Below are 7,799 nucleotides of genomic sequence, written 5' to 3' on the forward strand. Positions count from 1 at the left end.
TAATAAAATACCTAGGAATAAACCCAACCAAAGAGCTGAAAGACCTATACTCTGAAAACTATAAAACAGTGATAAAAGAAATTGGAGAGAACACAGAGAAATGGAAAGACGTTCCATGCTCATGGATAGGAAGAAGAGATTATCATTAAAATGTCTATACTACCCAAAGCAATCTACACATTGGGGAATATTCCCTAACTGCATGATAAATGTATCTCTTTTTAACAGCTGCATACAAAAGTCACCTGCTCGAATGTGTCACAATTTGCTCGACCCATTCCCTCTGAAGGATAATTGGGTTGTTTCTAGGGTTTTGCTTATTTGTTTGTTGTGGGGTTTGATGTTACTAGCGCCAATAACGTTACAAGACCATCTCTGTACTTATCTTAACAGGTCTTGCCCTCGTACCCACAGAGAAATTCTTAAGCGCTGGGGACTGGGTTAAAGTGCACATGATTTACACATTGATAGAAACCACCAGTGGTCATCCGGAAAGGCTGCATCAGGTAGTGTTCAAACACAAGTGTTTGACAGTGCTTGTCTCCCCAAATTCCCCAAGCTCTGCTCATCACATTTTTTTAATTGTTGCGAATCAAATAAATTGAAACGGGTCTCGTAAAAGTGATGCAGTTGGTGTCCTTGGTGTGACCTATCCGCTTAGCATGAGGGAGAATCCTCTGCTAATTCCAACCCCCCACGCCCATCTCTCCCCCCCCCCACCCGAGAGAGAGAGAGAGAGAGAGAGAGAGAGAGAGAGACAAGGAGCTTGGCGTTCCCCCAGCAGTCAACGATGTAGAAGACAAGAATATTAGTAACTGAAGCTGTGGCTCTTGACCAATTCGGCCCCAGTGTCACGCGTGTGGCTTTTGAGGCAGAGCCTCCTTGGACCCCATGCCTGCTGGGTGGTGTTACCTGGATGCCCAAGAGAATGCAGAGGTACCACGGGGGGACATCCAGGACGCCATAGGTTGGCTGGCTGCTGCTAGAGCTCCCGGCCTGCCCAGCCGTCTTCCCGCCTTGGCCATCATGGTGACAGTTGAGCCCGTCGTCCACCCTCTGCTGGGAACAAGAGAGGGACACACCTGGGCATTTTAGGAGGAAGCAAGTGGACTTCCTGGTCTCACCTCGGGGGATGGACGGCCTGCCCGGGGCAAGAGGCCATGGCACAGGGATCACGGCTGGCCAGTTTGGGATGTCGAGGTCCAGACTCAAAAGACCAATATTTTCCACATTGTACATCAGCAGGGCCCACATGTACAGTCTGGGGTCCCGAGAGGGGACAGGCTGCTTTGCCTGAGGCTCATCTGCACAGTAGCCGCTTTGTGGAAAAGGGGTGGGGGCCAACTCCAAGGTCAGAAAATGGGCAGATCTCCCTCCCAGACAGGCAGCTGGGGATCCTGGCCCCAGAATGCCGGAGCTGCCCTCAGAGGCGCTCCCGTGCGCCCTGCGTCTACACCTGCCAAAGCTCTCCTCAGGGCGCGGTTACCCCAACAGACGGCTACCGCACCAATCTTTTCTGCGGGGCTGGAAGGTCCTAGAATGCGCTGACTAGGCCTTACTCCTCCATGTGGCCCCAGCTTCGAGAGCAGCCAACGCCCGTGCTCAGCGTGGACCGAACGAGTGGAAGCGACGCGCTGGTGTAAGCGGGAGCAGCGCCCGACGGCCTGGGGCTGACTGGCGAGGCAGGGGGAGGCTCAGGTGCAGGGACAGCAGTGGGGTTCCCGGGAAGAAGAGGGGTCCCTTGCCCCGCTGACTCCCCTCACACCCCCCCCACAGCTTCTGGTCGCCGGCCTGGCCCTCTAGGTTTGTTGGCTAACGCTCCCATGCACACGGCGCTGGCCAATGGGGTTGTCCAGGTTTCTCCAAATGTGGCCTCTGTTATCTTGCGTCAGCATCTTAGCTCCCCCCGGGACCCCCTGGAGTCCCCTGCTTCCCCTTCCCACTTGCAAGAGCTCAATGCCTCCTCCCCATCACGTCTCCTGACCTCCCCGCACCCACAGGATTTTTCTCCCCGCGCCTCCCAGCACGCTCTGCCTCTCTGTCGCATAATTCACCATCCTCTCTCTTGGGCCAGATGCATTTCTGCGTGTCCTGCGATCCCCTAGCTAGGTCATGCGCTTTGGGGGTCAGGAAGCTGTCTCCCCCTCGTCAATGTCGCTCAAAGTTTCTAGCGGAGCAACATGCATGCGGAACCAGACATATCCCCGCAGGGTGTGGCTGCAAACGAAGAGAAGAGGGACCGCTGGAAAGAGGGTGGGTGCAGGCCCAGACCCGCCCCGCTCCCGGTGGCCGCAGGTGAACCACCGTGTGGAAGTCTCTGATTTCCCAAGACGGTTGTTTGCTTCGATTTCGTTCTGTTTCCATGACAATAGGGGCAGAAAGAATTCTGAAGAGATAAGCAGAGAGATGTCTGAAGGGCCTCCCAAGAGTTCCTGGAAAAGACAGCTGAGGGGCCTCTTCCCCGTGGGTGGCCTCCGAGGACAGCGGCGGGGACCTGGCCCAGAGGTTTGCGGGTGACACCCAGCCCCCAGGCACCCGGGGCTGCGGTCCGGCCCTGGCGCAGAGGAGCTCTTGCCACCTGTTGGAGAGCGGTGGCTTGAACAAGAGTGTCTTCACTCTTTCACTCCCTTCACCCCACTACTTGCAGGTGCTCGAAAATGGGTTGGGAAGGTGGCGGGGCCGGGGCTCAAGGACTCGCCAGAGAAGCCTCCAGAGGTGTCACTGTCACTTCTCTGGGCCTCAGGGTCCTCATCCAGGACCAGAAGCACCTGCTTCGCCGTTGGCTTGGAAGGAAGAAAATAAAACACAGAGAGTGCCCGGGGGCTACTGGTGCTTTGGTAAATATTGGTTCTCGGTCTCACTCTCTGATGCCCTCTCTCTTTCCCTTTGCTTTGTTTTAGAAAGTCCTTCTGATCAAAGAAATCATAACACAGAGGAGCCCGGAAAGCAAACATTTAGACATTTAGATTCAGCAGAGACCAACTGTGAATAAAGGCAAAACTCAAAAAAATCTTCCAGCACTTCCTCCCTGCTTGAGAATGCACTCACCGGGTTTAGTGCTCAGGGAGGAGTCTTGGCCTCATGATGGGGGGATCTGGAGGGCAGCTGCACACCAGTCTAATAATCTAAAATCTTGCCTCGAACGTAAGCCACACGTCCTGAGCATGAATAGTGAATTAGGGCACCGGGACCCCCAGCCGAGACCCCTTTCCATGCCCTCCTTTTTTTTTTTTATGAGATCATTATTTTATGTTTTAAGACAGATTACAGCGTTCACATTAAACATTTATTTTCCTTGACATATATACTTTGTCATTTTTTCTCCCTAGACATAAAAATATGAATTTGGACATATTATATAACTTTTCTGAACCTTTTTTCCTCATCTATAGAATGAGAAAGTACTTCCTCTTTTATAGGATTCTTACTTGAAAGAAAAAATGAATCAATATAGGTGATCTCTTTGTACTGGGTTCCCTGACAAGGAATTATCCTACCCCATTCAGAAAGGATAGAGGTGATACAAGGAACACTGTGGATGTGTTTGATAAAATAAATTGTCCTCTTGTTATTCAAAATTGAAATAAAATGAAGCTCAAAACCATCCCAGTGAAGGAAAACCACAAAATGAGACATTAGTCAGCTACCTCTATAAAAGTAGCAGACTCAAAATATATTTTTCAGAGGGACTCCTTCCGTTCTGCCTGCCCCTCTCTTCTCAGCAGCACTCACCAAAGGGTCTCGGTGCTCACAGCCGGTGATGGCAGAGCTCATGGCCACCTGGGGTCAGCTCCTGTTGGCCTCCTCTCAGGACAGAAACGAAGGGAACCCGCTTCAGCTGCAAGAGATTAACGTCTTCACTGTCTGCCAAAAGGGAGAGAGGAGGAGAGAGATCCTGGGCTGGGCTGGCTCTGGGGAGGGTGGGGCTTCCAGACTTCCCTTCTCACCCCTCCAATCACCACAGGAGACCAAGGTGCACTCAGGTGCAGCACATGTTTCATAATTCAATAAGTTTGAGAAAGTGTAGAGAAGTTAATGATCCTCTATGACACTATGGAAATAAATCAGGTGCAGCCTTTTGGGAGTGGCACGAGAGTACTTTCTGGAAGCCAGATTCCAGCAGGCAGAGAAAAGAGGGGGGTGAGGGTGAGGCCCTGGGTGGCACGCACAGGCTTTGCAATCTTATAAAGCTGATTCTTTACAATGAGTTGAGCTGGAAAGGAAAGCAACGAAGAGAGAGTCCGACCAGCCTGGCCTCTGAGATGCCGTCATGAAGTCATCATGAGACAAAGGATATTGCGGTCGATGTGGGAGAAACCATCAAGGTGCATTGGTGGAGCGAAGCCCTCAGGGGAGAACCTGAGAAAAAAATGCTTCTAATCCTTAGGTGTCTGTCTCCCTAACACCCGGAAACGTCTAATAACCCACCTTTCAGAGAGAGAAGTCCGGGAAAGTGTACGCCTGCCCTTACTCTGCACAGGATCCACCTCAAAAACTCTGAATAACCCCCCCCCCCAACTCTGTGAAGCCCAAAGCCTCCCAAGTGCCAGCTACTCCTGGTGGTGGAATGTTCTGGAATGGGTGGCACTCGGTCCTAAGGTTCAGGAAACAGAGGGTGGGATGCACACACGCATCAATGGGAATTGGTCCAAGAGGAAGCCCTGAAAAATACAAAAATGCGATGTTTGACAAGGAATAGGAGAGACCTGATTCGGGCTATGACAGGAAAGCCGGCGGTAAGGAGCTGACCTTACCGAATACTCAGCTATGTCCACTGTGTTACACCTTCTTTTGCATTGCCTTACATAACACTCACCACAAATTAGCATTCACATTCCTTTTTCACAGATTAAGAAATCAAGATGTTGATGGGCCTGTTAAGCTCCTCATTCAAGGTTCATAACCGATGTAGGAACTGAGATTCAAGCCCAGATAGTCTTGTTCCACAGCCTGCAGAGGCCAAGGAGATCCTCACGGAAACATGGCCTCTGGGTCTGAAGAAGTAAAGGATGAGTCTCCAGGGGAGCTGGAGGGACCCCGAGTTCACCTCAGTGGAGAAAGTGAGACTTCTCAACTTTGGGAGGGCATGGGTTCCCACCTCTGTTGAACACACTAAATGGACAAATGGACAAGTTATGAGGTGAAGACAGACATCACGTGCCACCGTTCACGTGGATCTCTGCAGTGAGCAGTCCGGGCTTTGTTGCTCCAGGAAGGCCCGGTGGGTGTGGGGCAGAGTTGGGGGGGTGGGTATGTTTGCTGCCCCACCACAACCCCTACCCTCACAGATCTGGGCACAGAGGCAAAATTGGGCTCCTGTCAGACATCTCTTTTCCCTGTCACCTTCTGGGATAACATGGAAGAAGTTGACTTCTCAAAGACTCTATCCTCCCCCACATTGAAGGTCTTGCCTTTCTTGGCTATGCCTCTCCCTGCTGCTTGTTTAGGCATACAGTTAAACTCCCCCATGGTATGAGGTAAAATGTTTAGCTCATCGGCTGAGGTAAAACAGAAAGACGGTTTCCTGTTACCCACTTTGTTTGGCTGCCCATACAATATGTTCCAGAATATTCCTCACTCCTTAAGTCTTCTCCTCTGGGCCTGACACACTTTGTCTCACATGGTTCCTTGATAAGTCCTTTTTGCTGCTGCCCGTGTAGTCCCCACCCTCCTCAGTAGCTCAAATGAGGAGCCAAGCCATCACTCTCCTTTTCTTCTACCTTCCCCGCCTTAGAAGTCACTCCCACAGACCATGGTCCCTGCACTCATCATTGGCCTGGCCTGGCTTCTGCTGCCATCTCTTACCCTAAAGTGACTGGTATTACACAACTCTTCCACAATCTCAGCTGCCGCAGCTGGTAGCCTTTCTCTCCCCCACCCGCTGGAACCATCCTGCCATCCCATACACACACCAGCTTGAGGTTCTCCATACACAGCACATTTACACATGATTATTTATAACCCTTGTGTTTCAAGTTAGGGAAATCAAGTTCTAATAATTAGCTCAGACAATTGGAGGAATTTAAGAATATAGGGCTTCTCTGGCAACCCATGATCTTTCCCCAGATACATGAAGGATTAAAAACTCTTCCATTACTTTTTCACATCTAAACATCTAATTCCAAATTTGAAGCAGCTCCTCTGGCCCCAGGTACTTTGGAAGGAGAAAAGCACTGGGCCTCTCCATATATAATGCACAGTGGTCCCACTGGATGCACCATTTTGTATGTGGAGTAGGCTATACAGGAAGGCTTGACCTGGACACTTGCACCACTACAGATAAATTAGAAGTTGGCTATGGGGGGCTCCTGGGTGGCTCAGTGGGTTAAAGCCTCTGCCGTCGGCTCAGGTCATGATCCCAGGGTCCTGGCATCGAGCCCCACATTGGGCTGCCTGCCTCTCTGCCTACTTGTGATCTCTGTCTGTCAAATAAATAAATAAATAATCTTAAAAAAAAAAAAAAGAAGTTGGCTATGGTAGGAAGGAATATGCTAAGAGACAGCTGTGAGGCAAATCACACGTGACACCAAGAATGAAGGAGGCCAACGGAGTTTCTCAAGAGAAGATTAAAAAAAAAGCAAAAAACCACTGAAGGTGTAGCTCTTGGTTTTGCCATTCAGATCCCATCTAGCCTTCCCTCATTTTCCTCAGTGAACCGTTGTGATCCACAGCAAGCAGACCACATGCTTCAAGCAGAGTTGACTCTGTCCTGTGGCTACCTGGATGAGGGTGAGGGCCGTTTGGGAGCCCTGTAAATCCCTGACCACAGTCTTGGGCTAGCCAGGGGTGTGGGACCCAGCTAGAGTCAATGAGAGGTGTGAGACTTACTGGGACTTTGGGAAGAGAGGTGTTCTCTTTTTCACCAGACTGAAACCTAAAGGATGTTTCTCTGTATGTGTTTTTGCCGCCATCTCATGACTTTATAGAGCCTGCAAAGGAAGCCGACATGGAGAACAGAGCTAAGATGGAGAGAGACTGGGTCCCAGTGATATTGAATCTATATATTAAGCCACACACCTCTGCTAGCAACTTCTCTTTTGGTTTAAACCAATCTGATTTGGGTTTTCTGTCATTTGCAAACAAGAAAACAATCACAAACTTAACACTTTTATCTCCAGTCACAGACCAGTTCTTTTTCTAGAATTACTTGCACGATATTTGTTAATTTTTAAATCTTCAACCAGCAACGATTGTTTAATTTCAAGAGCATTAAAAATAACTTAAACATCTATCCTAACGCTAACAACCTCAACATATTTTTACACAACAGAATCGATTGCCTAAAGTGTGGCAAAAATAATCCAAGAGAGCATTGGTAAAGCAATTTCAAGGCTACTTGTCTATGAGATGCTTTACTCATGTGAATACCTAATTTCATATACTCTTGATCTGAAAGGTCAAGAAGCCAAACTTCACCACGGAGGATGGGTTTTCTACAGCTTTACTGAGACCTGACTTTTTTTTTTAACTGGAAATTGGAGTTGTAGACTTTTAGGCTTGGATTCGCAAAATATTTACTTCAAATTTTGATACGTTCAGCTTGGGAAAGCCACCTCAAGTGGATTATAGCTTTTGATTTATGACTTCATGGTCTAAATAATTCCCACGCTCATGCTTAATTGATTCTCAGTTTACAAAACAGGGGTTGGCAAACTGTGACTCAGGCCAAGTCTGGCCCGTTGCCTATTTATGTAAATAGAGTTTTATTGGAACACATCGCTGCCCATTCGCTCAGATGCTCTCAAAAGCTGCTTTTGTGTCACAACGGCAGAGTTGAATAGTTGTGACAGCCTGCAAAG

The 7,799-nt window shown here is 49.2% G+C and overlaps 1 protein-coding gene across 1 annotated transcript in view; it reads right to left on the minus strand.

Annotated features, from left to right (window-relative positions):
- Positions 1-3,876, minus strand: part of LOC308352057 (solute carrier family 23 member 1-like) — a 48,030-nt gene extending 44,154 nt beyond the window's left edge. Inside the window, exons 1-2 of the mRNA XM_080818106.1 lie at positions 3,733-3,876; positions 913-1,056 (exon numbers count right to left, since the gene is read on the minus strand). Of these exons, the coding sequence (XP_080674232.1) occupies positions 913-1,056; positions 3,733-3,774 (186 nt within the window). The 5' untranslated portion in view covers positions 3,775-3,876. The remainder of the gene's footprint in view (positions 1-912; positions 1,057-3,732) is intronic.
- Between the last annotated feature and the right edge of the window lie 3,923 nt (positions 3,877-7,799).

Source organism: Martes martes, assembly GCF_963455335.1.
Source record: "Martes martes genome assembly, chromosome: 11".
NCBI lineage: Eukaryota > Metazoa > Chordata > Mammalia > Carnivora > Mustelidae > Martes > Martes martes.